This window comes from Vanacampus margaritifer, chromosome 15, assembly GCF_051991255.1.
Source record: "Vanacampus margaritifer isolate UIUO_Vmar chromosome 15, RoL_Vmar_1.0, whole genome shotgun sequence".
NCBI lineage: Eukaryota > Metazoa > Chordata > Actinopteri > Syngnathiformes > Syngnathidae > Vanacampus > Vanacampus margaritifer.
Window position 1 is genome coordinate 20876734 of NC_135446.1, and position 21360 is coordinate 20898093.

The window sequence follows — 21360 nt, forward strand, 5'->3', positions numbered from 1 at the left end:
TAGCATTGATGTCACAGTGCGATGTGGTGTGTATTTTCAGGGCACGCTGCAGCAGTTTGTGGACGACTTCTTCAGCAGCGTTCTGTGCTCTAGCGCCGCCGTGCCGCCCGCCATCAAGTACTTCTTCGACTTCCTGGACGAGCAGGCGCTGCGGCACGACAACGTCGACGAGGAGACGCTGCACATCTGGAAGACCAACAGGTGCCAACGCATCACGTCGAGACGTCTGTCGCAAAAACGTTGCTTTTGACCATCACGCCGTCCTCAGCTTGCCGCTGCGCTTTTGGGTGAACATCCTCCGCAACCCTCACTTCATCTTCGACGTGCACGTGAGCGAGGTGGTGGACGCCTCGCTGCACGTCATCGCGCAGACCTTCATGGACGCCTGCACCAAGACGGAACACAAGCTCAGCCGGGTATGCGCGCCCGCTCGTCCCATGTCCGCTCCATATCCAATCAACGTCTTTCGTCTCCATGTTTGTCCCTGCAGGAGTCGCCGAGCAACAAGCTGCTCTATGCCAAGGAGATCTCCACCTACAAGAAGATGGTGGACGAGTGAGTCTCACACGCACGTGTGCAAAATGACATTAAACACTCACGAATGTTACGCGCATGCACATTTGTCTTGTGCAGTTACTACAAAGGAATCAGACAGATGGTTCCCGTCAGCGACCAGGACATGAACACGTACCTCGCCGAGGTGTCCAGGGTATGTGCGTCTGTCTGTGAAAGTCCGAGTCGGTGTGTGTGGGTGAGAGTGGTGACAAGGGCCCGATTAATCAGCCGCCGATTACTGCCCTTCAAACACCGACCAAAACATATTTTCCCCTTAAAACGTTATCATCGAAGAAATCCCAAAGTTTCTGACGCTGTAAAAGTACCCTGAATGCACCATTTTGCTTTCGTAGCATTAGCAACTAGCTAGTGTGTTTAGCATATGTTATTCTGTTGTCCCTAAGCGTCCTTTAAGCTGTTTAATGACACCGCAGTTGTAGTTAACTGTAAAACTAAACACATGCCCATAAGATTTACATCCACTGTATATTTAAATACAAAACATGCTTCGTTTTTTAAACATCGCTAGCCTAGCGCTAATGCTAAAATCGAAGGGAGGATCCCATTCAAATGCTAACCGGAAGTTAGCATCGACTTCGGGAGTGTTTTTTCTTCAAATAACGAATATTCACAAAGAAATGCTGTGGCAACACATACTCACGGGTAAAATAACACTACGCAAAGTCACAAATTCTTCTCAATGTGTGAAAAATGATTTATTTTAATCGAATTCAATCTGAGTCCAGTCCAATAACTTTCTTTTGTATTCACTTTAAGTGCGTATACCATTGATGCACGGCAGGCACCACACTGCCCCCAAGAGGCCAAAACGCACATGATTTGTTGTTATTGTTTTTCCAGTTGCCATTTTTGTAATTCTATTTTATTTCACTTTCTTATTGTTTTATTTTGGCATTGTTCTTCCAAGTGATATTTAAAGTTGATATTTCTAGATATATTATTATAATTATATATTATGATATTTCTATTCAAAGACTTTATTTTCTCAAAAATCAAGGTGCAAACGTCCAAGGATTTTTTTTTTTTGTCTTGACACACATTCAGATAATTTTACGCATTTAATATATATTTTTTAAATAATCGTCAGATTAATCTGTAATCTGTATTTTTTCTGTCAATTTATTTTCTGTGTGTGCGCGCGCAGCAACACACAGACGAGCTGAACACGCAACAGGCCTTACATCAACTGTATCAGTACGCCAGCAAATACTACGACGTGGTAAGAACTTCCTCTGCATTCCTTCACCAACTTAATTCGTTAATTGATTCATTGACCATTTCAATGATTCTTTTCTAGATCATCCAGTCCCTGGACGAAGACCCGGCCGCCCAGAACCGACAGCTGACGCTCAGACTGCAGCAGATCGCCGCCGCCCTGGAGAACAAAGTCACGGATCTGTGAAACACTTGAATTGGACCAAACAAGAAGAAGGAAAAATCATGAAGAAGCCTTGTTTTTTTTTTTTTTTTTTTATAACCACTGAGACATTTGGACCAATCAGAGCTCTGCGCCGGTCACGTTTGACTTCCTGCGTTCGAGACGCTTTCACAATAAGTCACAGGAAGTTGACGAAGCGGCCAAAAGAAAACCGCTCACGAAGTCAAAAGATCCTGTCAGCTGGAAAACAAACAAAAACATGATTTTGATGTTGAATCCGCTGACAAAAAGACTGAATCATGATTTTTTTTTTTTTCACGTGCACTATTTGCTCATTTTTTAAATAATCCGCTCTGTGGTACTTTAGCTTTTTTTAAATTTTTTAACTTTGAAATGTGAAGCTTTGTTTGAAGGTTCTCTTTGTCGGTTCTGATATTCAGACGCGTTTATGAGCTCTTGACACGCATTTATTATATTTTATGACTTGCCACAGCAGGCTTTCATGGAGCTCCCGACATGAAATGCGGTAAAAAATGTAAATACTCATTTGTGGCCATGATTTTTTTTTATATGTCATATTCTGCAGCTCCATTGACTTCATTTATGTGAACAGAATGTTTACTTTTGTCACCATGGAGTGCCTTTAAGAGCAACTCTAGTGATTTGGTCTCGAATGTGTTTGTGACTTGTTTGTGTACGTTGATTCATTTTGAGGCAGTGGAAGCGACTTGAATGTAAAAAAGGAAGAAGAAGAAAGCAGGTACGGACTTTGAAGAGCACGGCCCAAGACACGAGATTGGGGGGCACAAATTAGTATTTTGTGTGCAAAATCCATCTATATTAGAGCTATGATTTTCTTTTTTTTGTGTGCCCACCTCATGATATGAGGAGCTCCATCCACTTTACTCCTTGATGACTTGTTTCGGGAATAAAAGCATTTGGATGGGCACAAGACAAGTCCAGGATCCTAAACCAGCAAGCAAAAGACAAAAACAAATCCTGGAAATTTCCAATGAAATAAAAATGTTTATACGGACATGAGAGTTCTAATCAATCATGTGATACCAACGGAATCATCCACTTCCTTGCACGCACACACATACACACACTCGCCTCGTCATCACCTTTTCAGTGCACGTGTCGGCGAGATGGGATGTGCAAGTTCATCAGCTTCTCTCAAAGGCAACGGCGATAAAGGTGAAATGTTGACCAATTTACTTTTTTTCTCCCTTCTTCTATGTTGCAGATTTAATGAGTTATCCTTTAAATATCCAAACAAAAAGTGTAAACTCAAATTGAAATCTTGGCTACAAAAAGATCTAACCGTTTTTGGAAGAACATATTTAACTAAAATGGAATCTTTAGCAAGGTGCATTTATCCAGAATATTCTATGGCTGTACCAGACAAATCAATAAAAGCAAAAACCAAATTGATATTAATTGTATTTGGAAAAACGGAGTCCACTATATCAAAAAATCTAAAACTACAAAAGAATATAAAAAAGGTGGACTTCGGGCAATTGATTTTGAATGTTTAAATGCTGTACTAAAAATTAAATGGTTGCGATCTTTCCTAAAAATAATAGCATCTGGTTTAGTTTTTGTGTTTCCAAAGAAATGGCCGTTGTAGAGTGACGTCACATTGTAGTCCGTTGGTGAAGTCGGGATTTCCGAGTTCAAGGGGGCGTTTCCGTACACACTTCCTGGTTCGAATTTTTTATTTTTTTTATTCGTTTAAACATGTACAGAACATATTGGCAATTTTGCTATAGTATATAGTTAAACAATATATAGAAAGGGTAACAGACAAGCTTAGAAATCTCCAAAAACAACACAAAATACATAAAAACTTGAAAGAAAGAAAGAAAGAAAGAAAAGGGGGCGATATCAGCAAGGTTAAATCCCTCCACTAAATTACACAATTTCACTGCATTTTTTATTTTCATACATTTTAAGGATGAAAAATAATGACACAATTTTTACGAAAAACATAGAACTTCCTGGTTTAAAGTCAAAATCCGACTTCCGACCATCCTCGAATGCAGCATTTCATTTCCCCACGAAGAAGAAGCTTGTTGAACCTCGTGAAGCGGGAAGTGACATCTTACAGAAATGGACTGGTAATACCATTTTAACTTTTTAAACCCCGCACAGCTTTGACTTCTTTTAAGATCGCGTTAGCCGTTTGAAGAGAACACCAGCGTGTCATTCGTCTTTGTTTTTAAGAATCCGATCGCCTGTGTCAAGTTATTTGAGTACGCTAGCGGGGGCTAACGATGCTAACGCCGACCCCCCGTTCACAATGATCGAGATGCTAACCGGCTAATGTTGTGATCACCGCAGTGGTCAACTTAGCTTTTCAAAATGATAAAATAAAATAAAAATCAAATGAGATCGCAGCCCATATGCGTATTTTCAATAAATAACATTTCTAACATCATTTTATTCAATGGGAATGTATTGGAATAATATGATCAAGGGTTGTGATGAATCTGGTTAGTTGCATGTGTTGCCCGCTTTTGGGGACACCCTCTACAATAGAAATACTGAGTCCTTTTGACTGTTGTGGTGTTTGTGTACTTGTTGCTATTCAGGGTTGAACGTGAGCTGCCGTCTCCGGTGGTTCGAAATGACTTTGTGTCGGTCGCTGCCCGTCGATTGAAGAACGTGGCATGTATCCTGGAAATGTGTGTTGCTCAGCCTTTGATTGGTTTTTCCGTTCTGTGACGCTGATGGTGCCCGACTCAATTCAGATTTTATTTCACAACTGTCAGTAGTGTTGTTTTTCCTGAGCACTGATCTCAGTCTTCACACCTGGCAGCGGCAGTCCTGGTGCTTCCTTGGAAACGCCGGCCCGCTCTACACGGAGGAACACGCCTACCTCACTTTTCAGACAGGCTGGTAGGGCACAATTTAGGCAGGGCAGGGTATGGTCAAAGTTGGACAATTTCAATGCAATTAATGAGAATAGTGAGGACTTTACAACAGTCAAGGTGTGCTCTTATTGTTGAACTTAGCCGGGGAAAATATGTTAGATTTAAAATTCTCCAGCTTAGCTTGGAATGGAAATGTTCCGCCTCTTTGCAACCCCAAATGTGAGATCTCTATTCGGATGACAGCAAGCCTCACTTCCTGTTTAATTGTAAACCCTCTGCCTCCAGTAACTCCCACGGTTCCAGATGTTTCTGACAGTTTGGCTTATGCAGGCCGTACTCCTTACATTGTGCACACGCCAAGAAAATCATTTGTCGGATTGGTGAGAAAACATGACACTTTGTAAACGCACTTAATATTATAAAACTCACAAGATGGCAAATTGTGTGAATCAACCTCGATGCCGTGTGTAGAATTTGGATGACAGCGACTTGACTGACAATGTGACGGGTTTGGAGAACACCAGCTTCTTCACAGAGGACATCACCCACCTCAGCTCGGCCCTGCTAAGGGACGATGACCCCGGAGAGGCCGGTGAGTGAAACAAACGCGCTCCGCCCCTGCCACGCTGTGGTTTCCATCTTATCCTTTGGGTCCCGTTCTTGCAGCGGCGACCAGTCTTTTCCCAGATTTCCTCACGTCCTTTTTGAAACACTCCTCCTCTGCCGTATTTGAGCTGCTGGAGGATTACCAGACCCTCTGCCAAGACAAGGTAGTCGCATGACTTGTCGCGAGTCAGACTTAAGTCACCTGTTGTGGGACACGGAACTCGATTGAAGATTAAGACTTAGTCCACGCCTTCTCTCGGGTGTTTCAGGTGGAAATGCTCCAGTCAGTGGTGTTGCGAGCAGGCCAGAACAGTAAGACGGCAGGAGTGCGCTGGCTACTTCAGCAGGAAAGCCACACGTGGAGGCTCGTCTCCTCTCTGTACAGGTGGACATCCACTTCCTGTTTGACAGCGCCTCACATCTGACTGGATCTGACCAGCTCGCCCTCTCTGTCTCTTGACCTCTTTTTGGCAGGGATCGCGTCCAGTTGGCTCTGGAAGATGACATGATGGTCGACATGGCTGTGAGTGATTGACTGCTGCTGTTAAACACGATACCATGGCGACACACTCACTCAACAATATGGTAGCAAAGGGGTGGAGTTAGGGCTGAACGATCTATCGTTTTGAGAGTGAAATTCCGATCTCAGACAGTGCGGTTTTGAGATCGTCAAAGCTGCATTTTTTTTTTTTTAAAGGGCTGTTATCCCCGCATACATACAAAATATATTTATTTACAAAGAACATGTACATTAGTACAAAACGTTACACTTAATTGCACATTTAAACATGGTGCCAAGTAGTACTGTAGGTTTTGCCTTAACTTGAACCACACAACCTCTTTTTTTGTTCTTGCATCCGAGTAACAGCTTTTAATAGTTTGATGATATGTTATTTTATTTTTATTTTATTTTTATTTTATTTTTTATTATTATTATTTTTATTTTTTTTATTTTTTTTTCCAGGAGAGCTCAGTATTGTTCATTCGATTTGACATCATCATTGCTCTCCTTTTTTAAAAAAAACAAAACAAATAAATTAAAAAAATTTAATAAATGTTTTTTTTTTTTTAAATATATATACATATATATATACATATATATATACATATACACACACACATATATATATATATATATATATATATATATATATTTTTTTTTTTTGTGTGCGTGCGTGCGTGCGTGCGTGCGAGCGTGTGTGTATTCATCAGTTCACCTAAAGCCCATTAAAAAAAATCCCATACTAATAATATAATATAATAATAAATTGCCAAATGCAGAAACCTCAATGTAAGTTATCACGATGTAGTGGCTCTCGCTAACAGACAGAATTAAGTAACCAGAATTAGGTTAAAAAATTCTATATACGTAGACCATGTTTCTATAAATTTTGATATTTGGATATGTTATTTTCAATCATGTTTGGAAATGTTACTCTACATTGTGAATAAAAAGCTTGAACGTGAAGACAATTTCAAATTAAATCGAAAATCGTTCAGCCCTAAGTGGAATATCTCCGTGGGAATTTGTAGAATTAGTCCAAATGATAACCTCTCCATGGCAATTGAAGGTAATGTATAAGAAATGTATCATGTTGACTTGGCCTCATTGTGTATGCAGATTCCTAACGAAAGTGAGAAGGTGGAGGTTGAGCAACTCTTCCAGCGCGATGCAGTCGTACGTCAAAGTCAGGTAACAAACCTGTTTGGACCGTGCTGTCATTTTAGCACTTAGCTCACCGCTACGTCACTCCTCACCTTTAGTTGGTCGTTGATTGGCTGGAGAGCATCGCCAAGGATCAGATGGGAGACTTTTCCGACAACATTGAATACTACGCCAAAAGTGTCTGCTGGTGAGTTGCAGCCTGTATATGTCAAAACCAAAGTCAGCTAGCTTAACGCTAACATTCTAAACGCTATCGCTGGGCTAAAGCAAATCTGCATTCATGTTGTGCTAATGATCACAAATTGAGCAGCAGTAAAGAGTGTCTGTGCGTTAGGGAGAACACGCAGCACATGCTAAAGCTGAGGCTCGAGGGCAAAAACGTCTCCACCGTCCCGCTGGTCACTGAGCTGGTGAGACCCATTAACAGGATGATGCACTCCACGACTGCTCCCAAACTCGTCACTGATGACTCGTGAACGTGCTCTCAGGACCCGGACGCCCCCTTCCGCCAGCAGCGCCCTCTGGCCGTCCTGGACCAGGAAGACGACGTCCGTCTGCTGAAGAACCTGTTCATTCTCATCCGGGCCGGCATGACCGATGAGGTAGTTAAAGGGCCGGCGCGCTCATGTGAGATTTGATTGGGGTGGAAAAATGAAACCATGTTCTTTAGTTCAACCCATCAGGGGCCTCATCTATCAAAGAGTGGATAGAACAGGTTCTAAATTCGTGCGTGGACTCAAATTTAGAGTGTGCGTAAGTAGAGAAAAATTTGTACTTGCCAAACGTGGATGCCTGTCGAGAGCACACTGTGTGTTGCTAAATTCCACCTGTTCTGGCCTCATTTGCATTGAGAAATGCCTCCAATTGAGCATATCTTGTATTATTATTTGTTATGTATTGTATCTTATTTTTGTGTGTGCAGGCTCAGAGGCTGTGCGTACGCTGTGGGCAGGCCTGGAGAGCAGCCACGCTGGAAGGCTGGAAGCTCTACCACGATGCCAACATTAACTCGGGTCCTTTTCAAGCTCCTTAAAAGGCCTTTCCTACTTTCCCCCATGCAGTGCTTTCCTTGAGCTCACTTTAGGGATGTTGTCCTTCTGTGTGCAGGCAGCGCAGAGTTGCGTCCGGTTGAAGGAAATCCTCAAAGAGGCATCTGGAAGGCCTGCACCTGGAGGATGGCCGAGGAGGTACACGCATGTGCTCAAGCAGGACATTTTTGCACATTTTATGGATTTATTTTTTCTTTAGGAGCAAATAAACAGATACGAGAGGGCAATCTATGCCTGCCTGAGTGGAAATCTCAAACCAGTAAGCTCACCGATGTCTATTCTCCATAAGTGTGCTAACATGCTAAGCTAAGAATGCGTGCGTGCGTGTTAGGTGCTGGCTGTGTGTGAATCGTGGGAGGACTGCGTGTGGGCGTACTTCAGAGTGATGGTGGACACGCTGGTGGAAAAGCATCTGATGTCATCGGGGATGGCCCACCAGGAAGTGGATGCGCTGCCGCGGGAATACCTGGAAGCAAAGTACCGCACGCACACACACAGGGTCCAGAAAGTAAAAAAACACAAATTGGCCACAGATTAGCTTTCCTACTCAACCGGCAGGTAAAGGAGCTTGTCTCAACCTGTTGATTAGAAGCACTTGTGGCTAAAGCCAACCTGGGGCAGGGTTTTTACTTTGTGGACCTGGACACACTTAGTCATGTGATCTTGTCAACCAAAGGCAGTCCCTGATGAGAGGTCGCTTTTCTCCTCAGCTGGACGATGGAAAAGGTGTTTGAGGAGCTCCAAGCGTCAGAGTCCAAGGTAAAACTCAAAGTGAATGTGATTGGTTCCCATGAAGGTCACATGACTGAACCCATGTGATTGGTGTGTGCGCACACACACAGAGGGTATTGGAGGAGACGCAAGAGCACTACCATGTCATTCAGAAGTTTGTCATCCTGAGAGACCTGGATGGTAAGATTTCCTCCTCGACACCTTCAGAGGGCCCCGTAAGCGTGCGACTTTTTTTCTCAGGTCTTCTGGAGGAGTTCAGTGATTGGCTGATGGCGTCTCCGGCGCTCCCCTCGCACCTGATGCGTTTCATGAGTCACCTGCTGCTCTTTTTCCGCTCCATGGGTTTGGCCCTGAAGGTAACGACGTCGTAAAAATGGGATTTAAATCCTTGGATGTTTGCACCTTGATTTTTGAGAAAAGTCTTTGAATTCTAGAAATAGCAACTTTAAATATAACTTGGAAGGACAATGACAAAATAAAACAATAAAAAAAAGTGAAATAAGAATAGAATAAAGTAAAATAATATAATCTGAAAAAACAATAACAACAAATACTGAGCGTTTTGGCCTCTTGTGGGCAGTGTGGTGCCGCGCATCCATGGTGTACACACTTAAAGTGAGTACAGAAGCAAGTTACTGGACTGGACTTCGATTAGATTCTATTAAAATAACTCATTTTTTTTTACACATTGGAAAGAATTTGTGCCTTTTGCGTAGTGTTATCTCACCTGTGGGTATGTGTTCCCACAGCATTTGTCTGTGAATATTCGTTATTTAAAGGAAAATCGATGCTAACTTCCTGTTAGCATTTGAATGGGATTCTCCCTCCGCTTTTAGCATTAGCGCTAGGCTAGCGAAGTTTTAAAAAACAAAGCATATTTTGTATTTAAATATACAGTGGATGTAATTCTTACCGTCGTGTGTTTAGTTTTATGGTAAACTCCAATTGGGGTGTTATTAAACAGCTTAAAGGACGCTTAGGGATAACAGAATAACATACGCTACACACTTGCTAGTTGTTAATGCTACGCAAGCAAAATGGTGCATTCAGGGTACTTTTCACAGCGTCGCAAATTTTGGTTTTCTTTGATGATAATGTTTTAAATGGGAAAATAATCGGCCATTTGGCCCAATTGTCCGGTGTTCTGGCCCTAGCCTGCAGTGTCGTCGACGTCATTTCTGTCTCTGTGTGGAAGGAGGACGTGTGCGTGGATGTGCTGAAGGCGTACGTCAGCCTGCTCATTCGGGACCAGCAGACGGACCTGGTGGCGAGCTACGTCAGCCAGCTGCCGGCCGACCTGGCCACCACTCAATACGCCGTTTTCCTGGAAACCGTCAGCCAGCCGGAGCTCCGCCCCCGTTGCTTGCAGCTTGCCACCGAAGCCGGTGAGAGCAGAAACTTTGGGTAAGCGGTAAGATGGTGAGCACATTTGGAATCTTTTTTTTTTTTTTTTTTTGTGTGTGTGTGTGTGTAGGTTTGGATGTGGCAGCTGTGACTAAACTGGTGGTGGAGACGGTGCGAGAGCGGGATGACACCGAGTTCATGCCCCACAGCCAGACTCTGGAGACGGGAACCACACTGGTTCGTTTGGAACCTAAAAAGTCATCAAGTTGTGTCCATGTTGAGAGTGTCGGGAGTTGCCTTCTTACAGGAGGACCAACAGAAGATCGACGTCATCGACTGGCTTCTTTTTGACTCCGCCCATCGAGCTGAAGCCCTGAAGCAGTCTAACGCCATCATGAGGCGATTTCTGGGTAAAAACAAACACTTCACATCATTGCGGGACTCATTATTCACCTGGCGGGATCGTGAGGCATTCCTTCGCCCGTCTCCCTCGCAGCTCTCGAGAAGCACGACGCGGCCAAAGCGGTCTTCTCCAAAGTTCCCGCCGATTTTCTGAGAGAAATCTGCAGCGATTGGTTGGGATTCAGCCACATGTCACCTCTGCCCGCCGAGGATCAGAACGCCATTCGAGAGCATCTGTGCATCAGAGCCTACCTGGTTTGTGTTTACCATTATCAATAGAAGAAGTTGTATTTATTTGTTCTCTTTCTCACTCTTGCGCACCACACGCAAACTTTGCTACTCCCGCTTGAAGTTTACCGTAAAGCAAAGGACAAATTAACATTTTAACACTAAATTATTCAACCAAATTCAGATTCACAAATGTCTGCTAGCCTAATGCTAAAATATTATGCAACTCAACTCGCTGAGACAAAAGTCATAGTTCGGAGCAGATCATGGATTTGAGTCGGGGATTGGATTGTTTTTCGGATAAGCAAAAAAAAAAAAAAAAAGATAAATAGTACTATAGTAGTATGACTGTCTTCACCTATTTTGTAAAACGCTTTTGCCCATTAAAAAAACCCCAAAAAACAACTCAAAATGTCTAGTATGGCCATTTAGGATTCAGAAACACAACGTGCAATATGAGGCAGATAAATTCTTACTTTATACATTGTCCATGTGTAAAATAAAAAGGTATTAATGGCTTAAATATTCCTAAAATCTAAACGGCTATATTTGACATTTTGAGTTGATTGTTTTTTTGTTTTTGTTTTAATTTAATGGCCCAAAAGTGTTTTATTAAATAAAAGAAGACAATAATGAAAATACCTCAAAGTGCATTTTGAGGCACGTTCCCTTCCTTTAAACATGGAGAGTAAATTGCAAAGTAGCCTTGGTCCAATATTAAACGAGCAATAAAGAAAGCAAGCCAGGTACCAGCTGTCAAACTCATTTATGGCTGCCAAGCAGGCTGAACCAGGGACTCGTTGCTAATGCTAACAGCTAGCTGCTAGCCATTAACAATAGAGATTTGTGCCATACCATACAATGACGTCGTAACTAATTAGCTGTTTACACAGACAGGCTAATTAGAATTGACATAGCTTTAATAATACCAAACCTCTAAAATATTCTTCCAGGAAGCCCATGAAGCCTTCATCGACTGGTTCAGCCACAGTAGCTCCGCCCCCCAGAAGCCGACACCTGCACCAGAAGTAAAATTCACAGAGCGAGTAGCCAATGAGATGAGAGAGAAAGAGTACCAGGTACGCACGGCGCCAAGGAAATCATGGCTTAATCTCCAGATGCGATGTTTAAAAAGCCTTTTCGCCGCCAGGCCGCGCTTTCGGCCTGGTCGGGCCGCCTGGATGTGCTGACTCAAGACGTGAAGGAAAGAATTTACAACGTGCTGCTGTTTGTTAACGGGGGCTGGATGGTGGACAACGTACAGGTCGGACAAAACGCTCATCCGCCTTGCGCGCCAATGAGTGAGAAGCATATCTGAGGATTTTCCCGAATGTTTTTGTCAGGATTCGGAGCAGGGTGCCGAGCGCAGACACCAAATGTCGGCGCTGCGCTCGCTGTGTCTGCCTCGCCTCAGCTTCCTGCTGCTCAGCGTGCTGCAGAGCTCCTCCAGACACCAGGAGGCGCTGCAGCTCGCCGACATCATCTCATCTGACCGTTACGGCCTCTACCAGGTAACCTTGCCGCCACCGCCCTCGGCTTTCTTCTTTTGCGCTTTCCATCTTGGTTGAGGCCAACTGTGGGCTTGTGCTTATTCAGGTGTTTTCTAAAGAGGAGCTGAGACGGTTCCTTCAGAAGCTGAGGGAGTCGTCCCTTGCGCTGTTGGACCAGGGACTTGACCCACTCGGCTATGAGTTGCAGCCATGAGGGCCCCTGGATTATGTTTTGTTTGCGTGTTCTATATTTTCTAAATAAATTTAAAAAAAAATACTTACATGAGTTAATTGTTTGTTTAAAGCAGGGCAACTGGCACTGAGGCAAAAATATTTTGTTTTGTAGGATGAAGATATTTGATAATTGGCTAACAGTATCTTACCCCTAACTGTGTACAACTAAACACAATAGCTTACAATGACATATATATATATTATATTATATTATATTATATTATATATATATATATATATATATTATATTATATATATATATATTATATTATATATATATATATTATATTATATTATATATATATATTATATATATATATATATATATATATATATATATATATATATTCTTGGGGGACTATACATGTTCTTTGTTACATGGGAAAATTAAAGTAGGTAAGAAGAAAAAGAAAGTAAGCTGTTGTTATCTTAGCTTGCTTCTTAACACTCAAGCGATTGGCTGGTAATATAAGACAAAAATAAATCCCAATTCCCAAATTTTTTGCTGGGGTTATGTAATGTTAAAAAAAAAGAAGCAATATGTGAAAGCGGCGATGTAGTCAGCCTTATTTATTTAATTTCTTTTTGTTACATTCTGTATGATTTAAGGCTGTAAAACACCACACACTTCATACCCCTTTCTCAGGCATGTATTAACAGTTTCTCACATTTCATAATGGGTACACTCCTGTAAATCAAAAAAATAAAATGCAAAATTGCACTAAACAAATCTTCGAGGCCATGATGTAATCAGTGATTCTAGAAATTTCGAATGCCTGATTACGTCTCACCTAATAGTCGATTTTTTATTTATTTTTTTATTCCAAATCAATTTTAAATGTCTATTTGAAAAGGAATACGCTGTTAAAAGTAAATTAGAAACGTGAAATTAATTCAAGTGCAATTAATTACTTGTAGGTGTACAGTATATAAACTTTTACATGGATACATAGTCAGTGCTTAACCTGTGGAGGCGCTATCACGTGGACGGAGCACTTCGAGACGACGAGCGGAAATTTCAAGTGTGCAATTAATTGCTGACTAAAATCTTACATTGGACTTCAAATCGTCCACTGGACGAAACGGGTACGTTAATAACGACACTTGACGCCATTATAATCCCATAAAGTTCGCCAGCGGTGAGTGTGAATGATTCTGTTTTTACAGGCCGCAGAGCCTCGGACTTTCCTGGCCGAGTAGAGGGAAGAATTTTTCGTTTGGCTTTTTTGTGTGTGTCGTTTTTTTGTGGACGTTAGTTACACTATATGTTCATGTCGAGTTACCAACACGCACTACGTGTTGTAAAGCGGCGTCACTTTAAGGATAAAGTCAAGTTTCGACACAATAGTGCACGCTCAACGTGCTGCAAATCGGTTTGAATTCAAAGACGAAGTCAAGTTTGGACGTTTGTGTTGGTGCTAGAGAAGATTAACAAGCAAAACGTTGTGCTTTGTAAATGCTTTATGCCCTTTTATGCGACATTAATGTGTTGTTGGCGCTCCTGCAAAGAAGCGTTGAGGCAAAATCAGCTTGAAGCCTAATCAACGCCACTCGCGCGCGAGGGACAAGTCCGGGCATATTCCGCCCCACGCTGGTGACGTCATATTCGAGTATACGTTTGCCATCAAAACTTTTGTTTGAAATTGCTTTAATAATGAATTTCATACTGCTGTTATTATCATTATTCTTCTTTCTTGTATTTTCCTTCTTTATTTATTTATTTACTTTGACTAATACTTTTTTTTAAACTACTAATTGCTTTGAGGATGTTGATAGAGAAGGTCAGAAGGAGCTGCATTGTGTCTTTGTAGAACTGGAGAAAGTTTAGAAATGTATGTATGTATGTTCCAGTGGTGCAGGGCATGTATGAGGAGTTCAAAGTGGAACAGGTGGAGGAGATGCTAAAGGCGTGGAGGTTTGCCCTGGAAAGGAGGGGAATGAAGGTTAGTCCTATCAAGACAGAGTATCTGTGTGTGAATGGGAAACAAGAGTGAGGCTACAGGAAGAAGAGACCAAGAAGGTGGAGGAGTATTTAGGGTCAACAGTCCAGAGCAATGGCGAGTGTGGAAATTTAAATGAAGAAGCGTGTGCAGGCAGGCTGGAACGGCTGGAGAAAAGTGTCAGGTGTGATAGAAGAGAGCTGGAGATGCTGGCGTTCTCTTTGGGAGTGACCAGGATGGATAGAATCAGGAATGAGTACATCAGAGGTACGGCACATGTTGGAGATCAAGTCAGAGAGGCCAGACTGAGATGGTTTGGACATGTCCAGAGGAGAGAGAGTCAGTATATTGGCGGAAGAAGGATGGATCTCGAGGAGGTGTATGGATGTAGTTAAAGAGGACATGAAGGTAGCAGAGGACATCGCTTGATGGAGGCAACTGATTGGCTGTAGCGACCGCTGAAGGGAAAAGCCCAAAGGAAAAGAAGTACAAGTGTCCGAAGTAGCAAATGGAAGGCCCTAGGGCCTAACCCCCCCCCTTATATAAAAACAGACAGATGAGCTTGGCAAACTGTCCCTGTGAGCGTTGTTGTTTGAAGGTTCAATCCGTGCATCTGGCGTTTTGCTAAACTTCAGCCGGCAGACTTGTGTGCTTTTCCCCTCAATAATATTTGGCGTTTGCACGCACAATTGAATTCACTTTATGCTGTCGGATTTATAGTAAGCGTTAACTGAGTTTCAAGACTCAAAAGTGATAGGGTAGTCTCATTTGACAACAGAGAGAGTAAGAGCAAGTGGAAAGGAATACTGAATGTTGAAAAAACAACAAGTATTCAAAATGAGAAAGCGCATTTTCACCCTACTGTGGGTAGTTGTGGATGTCCGCACTTAATGCAGTCAGGCCCTGGTTCGAGTACTTTGGGTTATTGTTGAGTCATTTGATTGGACTAGTCCCGGCATGTCTGTCTGTGTTTATTTGTGTGTGTGTAATGCAATCAGCTGTTTCAGTCAGTGGCGTGCCGCTGAGTCAGCCGGCCTGGCCCTGATAGGCCCGCTTGGTTTTGACAGAGTGTAGTCCAGCTCCAGTCTAGTCCTGACATGTCCTGGAAGCGCTATAAGAGCGAGCCGCTGCCGCTGCCTCAACTCTCACTCGCTTCACTCGGCACTTTAAACTCTTTGCACTTGCACACATGGACCACTGACAAGACATTACGGTAAGAATTTGTCGAATTTCCAAAAGCTTTTTACGCAGGCATGAATGCTTTTGAGTCCATTCTGAGGAGGTTTTTTTTTTTTTTTTTTGCAGGGGTTGTCAACCTTTTTTGCGAATCCTTCATAACCTTAATGGCAATTAAACATGTAGCCCAAGAGGAATTAATTACAAAGTTGCCGGTTTTTGAGAGGATAAAACAATGCAATGTTATTTGATGACAAATTCATGTTCTTCGAGAGAGAAAAATGATGTCGGAAGATTATACGAGGGTGAGCTGAAATGTTCATAGCCTGGCCCAGAACCGATTATGCCTTTAAAACTCTGTGTAGAATTTTTATTTTTCAATGTTCATTCATTTTAAATATTAACTCTTTGACTACCAAAAACGTTAAATAACGTTTAGTAAAATCCTATGGAGGAGTGCCAAAGACGTTAAAAGACGTTTGTTTCAAAACAGAGGTGAAACTAACCATTTTCTATTGTTGATTACTGAAAAACGGAATAAGGTAGAAACAAACTTTTTTTTCTGATGAAAGATGAGAGTCCAATCTTTCATTTGGTAGTATGTGTGTTTCCATAGTCCAAACACATAATTTTCTGTGGACCTTGAAAGATCAGTCAAAATGCTTAAAATCGGCTGGCACCCACGGCATCCCTTTTCTGAAAACGTCTGGCAGTCAAAGAGTTAAAGGCACTGTCCAACGTTTTGACTCACTTTTTTTAATACGGGATGTTTAAACGTGAACTCCTTCTCAATCGACACCTCTGGCCTTCTGTTAATGTGTAGTAATGCCAGTTTGGTTTCCCTTTTAGTGAAAATGGATATCGACTCCAAATCTTATTGTTAGTGATAATTCTCTCTGATTAGCAATTAGGCTCTCTCTAGTTACAAGAACAAAGATGTAGTTTGAAGGGATAAAAAGTCCTAATCGAATGAAGTAGTATTTTTCCTGTTCTAATCAACATCTAGTAAAGGCGCAGTTATTCTTGTAAAAATAGGACTTTATTCTCCAAATGTGCTTTTGGACTTTGTAGATGTTGGAATCATTTTGAAAAACAACACTGACATTAAACTGCAGCCATGGTTGTGATCGATTGGCAGCTCGCTCCGAAAAGTTTGGCTTACGTTGACGTTTGGTTTTGTGTGTTTGCGTGCAGATTGTTTACATGGCGACTGACAAGAACCACGACATGGACACCTCTGACGACAACAAAGTGGTGAGGATGTCATCAATTCCATTTGCACCGCACACACACACACCGCATCCCGCCATATTGACCCCTGATCATATCGAGCGTCGTGACTTAGCGTCTGGCCGCGGCTCGTTTGTGTTCAGGTGCGGCCCAAATTGGAGTTATCCACTTTGCTCAAGCTGGCGGGCGCCACCAAAGACGTCCTGACCTTCAAGGAAGTACGACCTCAGCGGCCCCACCTGACCAGTAAACGCCAAGCGTGTGTCGAGTTGCTAACAAGCTTAACGATTGTGGCGTGCTCAGGTGATGTTCTACCTGGGCCAGTACATCATCCAGAAGCAGCTGTACGACAAGAAGCAGCAGCACATCGTGCACTGCGCGCAAGACGCGCTGGGCCGCATCCTGGGAGTCGACACCTTCTCTGTGAAAGAACCTCGGTGAGGCGCAGGACAAAAACGGCGGCAAACGTTTTTTTTTGCACTCAACTTCACCTTTCATCTTTTTTTTTTCTTTTTTTTTTTTGGGACAGGGTGTTTTTTGAAATGCTCGCCAAGAACTTGGTGATGGTGTCAAGGAGCCAAGGTAAGACGCTCTGAGAGCGTTGACACAAATGCGGTTGCATTTCAGTACTTGTCACTCTAACATTAATAATATTAATAATAATAATAATAATGATGATGATGTGTGTCTGTGTGGTTCAGAGTCAACACAAAACCTTGGCGAATCTGCCAGCAGCAGCAGCCAGACGCAACCCACACAGGTCAGACACCAGCTCCACTTCCATTTTCAGTCACAAAAAAAAAGAAAAAAAAAAAGTTTGTCTACAAAAATAGACAGTGAACTCCCCATTTTATTGGGTGGTGTTATGAATTCAAACCTGTAACTCTTTGACTGCCAAAAAAGTTAAATAACGTTTAATAAAATCCTAGGGCGGAGTGCCAAAGACGTTAAAAGACGTTTGTTTCAAAACAGAGGTGAAACTAACCATTTTCTATTGTTGATTACTGAAAAACGGAATAAGGTAGAAACAAACTTTTTTTTTCCTGATGAAAGATGAGAGTCCAATCTTTCATTTGGTAGTATGTGTGTTTCCATAGTCCAAACACATAATTTTCTGTGGGCCTTGAAAGATCAGTCAAAATGCTTAAATCGGCTGGCACCCACGGCATCCCTTTTCTGAAAACGTCTGGCAGTCAAAGAGTTAAGTAAACCATGCGCACCACTGTAGAGACTAGGGGTTAATACCACTTTTTTTTTTTTCCAGACTGATACCAGTACGAGTATTCAATAACAAAAAAAAAAAAAAAAGGGCTGACAATGTTAAAGACCTATAAATCCCAATATAGCGTTTTTCCTTCAAATTGCTTGAAATGAATGGCAATTTTCTATTCTTCTGGTTTCTAGTTCCTGATCATAAAAAGCCACATACTAGTATCAGCCACCGCCACTAGCAGCGATGCTTTGAATTAAGGCAGGTATCGGGCTGATTCCAATACCTTTCAATTCAATTTACAAATTTGCGTTGAAATGAATTGAAATGCCATCATGTTCCACCCCCCCAAAAAATTTTTTTTTTTTTTTTTTTTTAAATGGTAGGAAGGGAAAAGCAAAAAAAAAAAAAATCAAACAAGTATAACAGACCTGCCTAGGCAATTTTTTTGGAGTGGGTAATAGGTTGTCAGTTAGTCACATGGGCCATCAATTAGTGTGTCGATTACAATATCATAAAAACATTTTTTTTTTGAGCGCCTATGTTGACCCCCTGTATACCATTTTGAATGCGTTAGTGTGTGTATACATATTTTTGCAATTGTCGTGTGTAGGAGCGCGCAACAGGAAGCAGCCCTTCATCTCCCAACGTACGACGACGACGCAGAAGGCGTACCCGGAGCGGCAGGAGCAACGAAGCAGGTGAGACGTCGATCCCCCGGAAAGCACCGCTTTGGGCTTCCTGTTCAGACTTTACCCCCACCTCGTGCCCCCGCCCTGCAGGCCCCTCCCACGGCTTGGCGGGCAACGAGAAAGATGACGGGTCCGACGCGGACGAGGACGACGGTGGCGGCGAGGGCACAAAGAGGGCCCGCTCGGACAGCTACTCCCTAACTTTTGATGACAGCCTGTCCTGGTGCGTGATTGGTGGACTGGGAAGTGGGCGGGACAGACAGAACAGCCAATCGCCAGAGGCTCAGAGCAACGTGAGTACAAGACGCGACATCTTGTTGCATCACGCGCCGCTTTATGGATTTACTGAATGTTTGACTTGGCGTGTTTGTAGTCCGTCACGTCATCGGTGACGGCCGCCGCCGCCGATGATGATGACGACGACGACGACGACGACTCTGAGAGCGACAACTTCAGCGTGGAATTCGAGGTGGAGTCCGTCAAATCGGCTGATTACAATGAAGACGACGCCTCTTTGTCCACGGACGATCAGGTAGAACCCAAACGCACACACGTTGGATTCCCGCCAACAAAACGCACTTTACACATTTTTGAGTTTTTTTTTCCCCCCATTGCCGGCAGGTGTACGAGTTCACTATCTTTGACGACGACGACGACGACGACTCATTTGATGAAGACACGGAGATCACTAAAGCGGTGAGTACCAGAGGAAGCGGACAATTTTGCCAGCAGGATTGTAATACGGGACTCAACGGAATTGGCGCGTGTTGTCAGGACTACTGGCGCTGTGACGGCTGCGACGAGTTGAACCCGCCTCTGCCGAGGAACTGCCTGCGCTGTTGGAGTCTGCGCCAGGATTGGCTGCGCTCCGCCTCCTTGCCCGCCGAGCCGCCGGGTAAGTTCGACGAGGAGGGGATGAATGAAAAAAGAGGCTTACCTGGATTTGATACCCAAATACTAGCCGTAAAACCCCATTTTCAAACCTTACCTCGTTTAAAACTCTTAACCCCGCCTTTAAACCATCTATTTAATTTCGGACCCATAGATGATTGCAGTGGTCATGTTTAAAACCCTGGGAAAAAGAGCCTTTTTGCAACATGGCCCTGGTTGATCTTTCTTTTTCTTTTCTGGTTGATCTTTTATACTCTGCTGCCACCTGTTGGTTATTTATGTAATAACTACCATTGCTTCAACCATTCTCTTCAATTCAGAGCTACATCAAAGCCTTCTGTATGCGCTAGCATAAACAAACGTATAAATACGTCTTTGGGAGCATGATGATATTTGAAATAGAACGTATTTATACATTTTGGGGAGCAAATTTGTTAATCCATGTGTTTTTGTCCCCCGTTTTCCAGAGGTTTCCGACGCCGAGGACGGTGTGGACGTGCCGGACGGCAAAACAGTTAAGACCTCACCGGCTCCCGACTCGCAGGAGGCGTCGCGGCCGTCCTCGTCCTGCAGCTCGTCCTCACAGGAGCAGTCGTGGGCGTGCGACTCGCAGCCGTCGTCCGCAACCAACTCCCAGGAAACGGTCGCCAGCTCACAGGAGACCGTCGCCGCCGCCGCCGCCACCTCCACCTCCGCCCCCGCCGCCACCTCCACCTCCGCCCCCGTGCTGGAGCGCAGCGTGTCTGCTGAGATGCGGCTGCCCGACTCGTGCCTGGAGCCGTGCGTCATCTGCCAGTCGCGGCCCAAGAACGGCTGCATCGTCCACGGCAAGACGGGCCACCTCATGTCGTGCTACGTGTGCGCCCGCAAGCTGAAGAAGCACAAGAAGTTGTGTCCCGTGTGCCGGCTGCCCATCCAGGCCGTGGTCTTCACCTACCTCAGCTAGGACGCACGTCCGTCCTCTCTCCCCTCCCCCCCCCGTTCCGACCTCGACAAGTGTCTCTGTTCACCTACCTCAGCTGAGCTGTGCCACTCGTCTTGTCAGTTTTGTTCGTCTCCACCGTTCAACATTCGAATGTTTCAGTCTTTTGAGTTTTAGTGCAATCACACTGTCAGGATCAGCAGTAGTCATAGTTATGATCCCCAAAAGCATTTGTGTTCCTGTGTGGCAACTTTTTTTGTTATTTATTTCTGCACACATTTAAATAAGAGTAAACCGCGTATTCTGTTCGGAGAAAGTTAAACCGCGTATTCTGTTGGCGATTTCTTATGCTGTTTGAAGTTTATAAAAAGGTTTTGTTCACATTGTGCTTGTGCTCATCATTTACAAATGTGCATTTAAAAAGCGCTCTGAGTGGCTTGTAGGTAGAAAAGTGCTTTCCAAGTGAAAACCCAAATGAATTTAAGAAAATATGCTCAACCGGTGTCGTGGGAGATCAATAGGTGGGCTGTGGAAGTTTTCCAATGTCAATTATTTTGACAAAATATTACCATTTTCTAATTAATGCCACATACCATAACAATCAAATTATTTCTACTACTAATTAACCTGTACATCCACCTTTTGCAAATCGTTTAGCTAAGTGGTGGGCCGTGACATTTTTTCCCGATGTGAAATATGTGCCTTGTGCTCAATGTTG

The 21360-nt window shown here is 43.3% G+C and overlaps 3 protein-coding genes across 8 annotated transcripts in view; all 3 read left to right on the forward strand.

Annotated features, from left to right (window-relative positions):
- The window catches only part of plxnb2a.1 (plexin b2a, tandem duplicate 1), a 37460-nt gene extending 34470 nt beyond the window's left edge, over positions 1-2990 (forward strand). The window contains exons 37-42 of the mRNA XM_077543861.1: positions 41-201; positions 269-416; positions 491-555; positions 634-709; positions 1721-1795; positions 1874-2990. Of these exons, the coding sequence (XP_077399987.1) occupies positions 41-201; positions 269-416; positions 491-555; positions 634-709; positions 1721-1795; positions 1874-1978 (630 nt within the window). The 3' untranslated portion in view covers positions 1979-2990. The remainder of the gene's footprint in view (positions 1-40; positions 202-268; positions 417-490; positions 556-633; positions 710-1720; positions 1796-1873) is intronic.
- A 923-nt stretch (positions 2991-3913) lies between these two features.
- nup107 (nucleoporin 107) lies at positions 3914-12624 on the forward strand. Of its 2 annotated transcripts, XM_077544524.1 has the most exons (27): positions 3914-4074; positions 4549-4628; positions 4760-4855; positions 5116-5210; positions 5302-5422; positions 5497-5600; positions 5706-5821; positions 5911-5959; positions 7058-7129; positions 7201-7289; positions 7437-7512; positions 7591-7704; positions 8025-8115; positions 8210-8289; positions 8351-8410; positions 8483-8628; positions 8862-8910; positions 8994-9063; positions 9124-9239; positions 10079-10268; positions 10358-10464; positions 10535-10637; positions 10724-10884; positions 11811-11936; positions 12008-12121; positions 12201-12368; positions 12454-12624. In XM_077544524.1, the coding sequence occupies exons 1-27, from the start codon at positions 4067-4069 to the stop codon at positions 12559-12561; spliced, it is 2709 nt and encodes a 902-aa protein (XP_077400650.1). In that variant the 5' UTR covers positions 3914-4066; the 3' UTR covers positions 12562-12624. The 2 variants fall into 2 exon arrangements, with proteins under 2 accessions (XP_077400650.1, XP_077400648.1); XM_077544522.1 differs by having other exon boundaries at positions 8994-9239.
- An 891-nt stretch (positions 12625-13515) lies between these two features.
- On the forward strand, positions 13516-21025 carry mdm2 (MDM2 proto-oncogene). Of its 5 annotated transcripts, XM_077544526.1 has the most exons (14): positions 13516-13667; positions 13749-14191; positions 14433-14524; positions 16892-16951; positions 17071-17145; positions 17231-17364; positions 17457-17509; positions 17629-17687; positions 18751-18838; positions 18920-19122; positions 19203-19361; positions 19451-19525; positions 19604-19724; positions 20188-21025. In XM_077544526.1, coding segments are annotated over exons 2-14 (1599 nt in total). In that variant the 5' UTR covers positions 13516-13667; positions 13749-14190; the 3' UTR covers positions 20667-21025. The 5 variants fall into 5 exon arrangements, with proteins under 5 accessions (XP_077400652.1, XP_077400651.1, XP_077400653.1 ...); XM_077544525.1 differs by having other exon boundaries at positions 13517-13667; positions 13749-14524; XM_077544527.1 differs by lacking the exons at positions 13749-14191; positions 14433-14524 and having other exon boundaries at positions 13530-13667.
- The last annotated feature ends 335 nt before the right edge of the window (positions 21026-21360 follow it).

What these genes read in the sequence shown, in the direction of transcription:
- mdm2 (XM_077544525.1), top strand. Translation starts at nt 14,420, where the DNA reads ATGTATGTTCCAGTGGTGCAGGGCATGTATGAGGAGTTCAAAGTGGAA. An exon ending in TGGAAAGGAGGGGAATGAAG is followed by an intron (nt 14,525 to 16,891) that starts GTTAGTCCTATC and finishes GTTTGCGTGCAG; the next exon opens with ATTGTTTACATGGCGACTGA. An exon ending in CGGCAGGAGCAACGAAGCAG is followed by an intron (nt 18,839 to 18,919) that starts GTGAGACGTCGA and finishes CCCGCCCTGCAG; the next exon opens with GCCCCTCCCACGGCTTGGCG.
- nup107 (XM_077544522.1), top strand. An exon ending in GGGCCGGCATGACCGATGAG is followed by an intron (nt 7,705 to 8,024) that starts GTAGTTAAAGGG and finishes TTGTGTGTGCAG; the next exon opens with GCTCAGAGGCTGTGCGTACG. An exon ending in TGGAGACGGGAACCACACTG is followed by an intron (nt 10,465 to 10,534) that starts GTTCGTTTGGAA and finishes GCCTTCTTACAG; the next exon opens with GAGGACCAACAGAAGATCGA.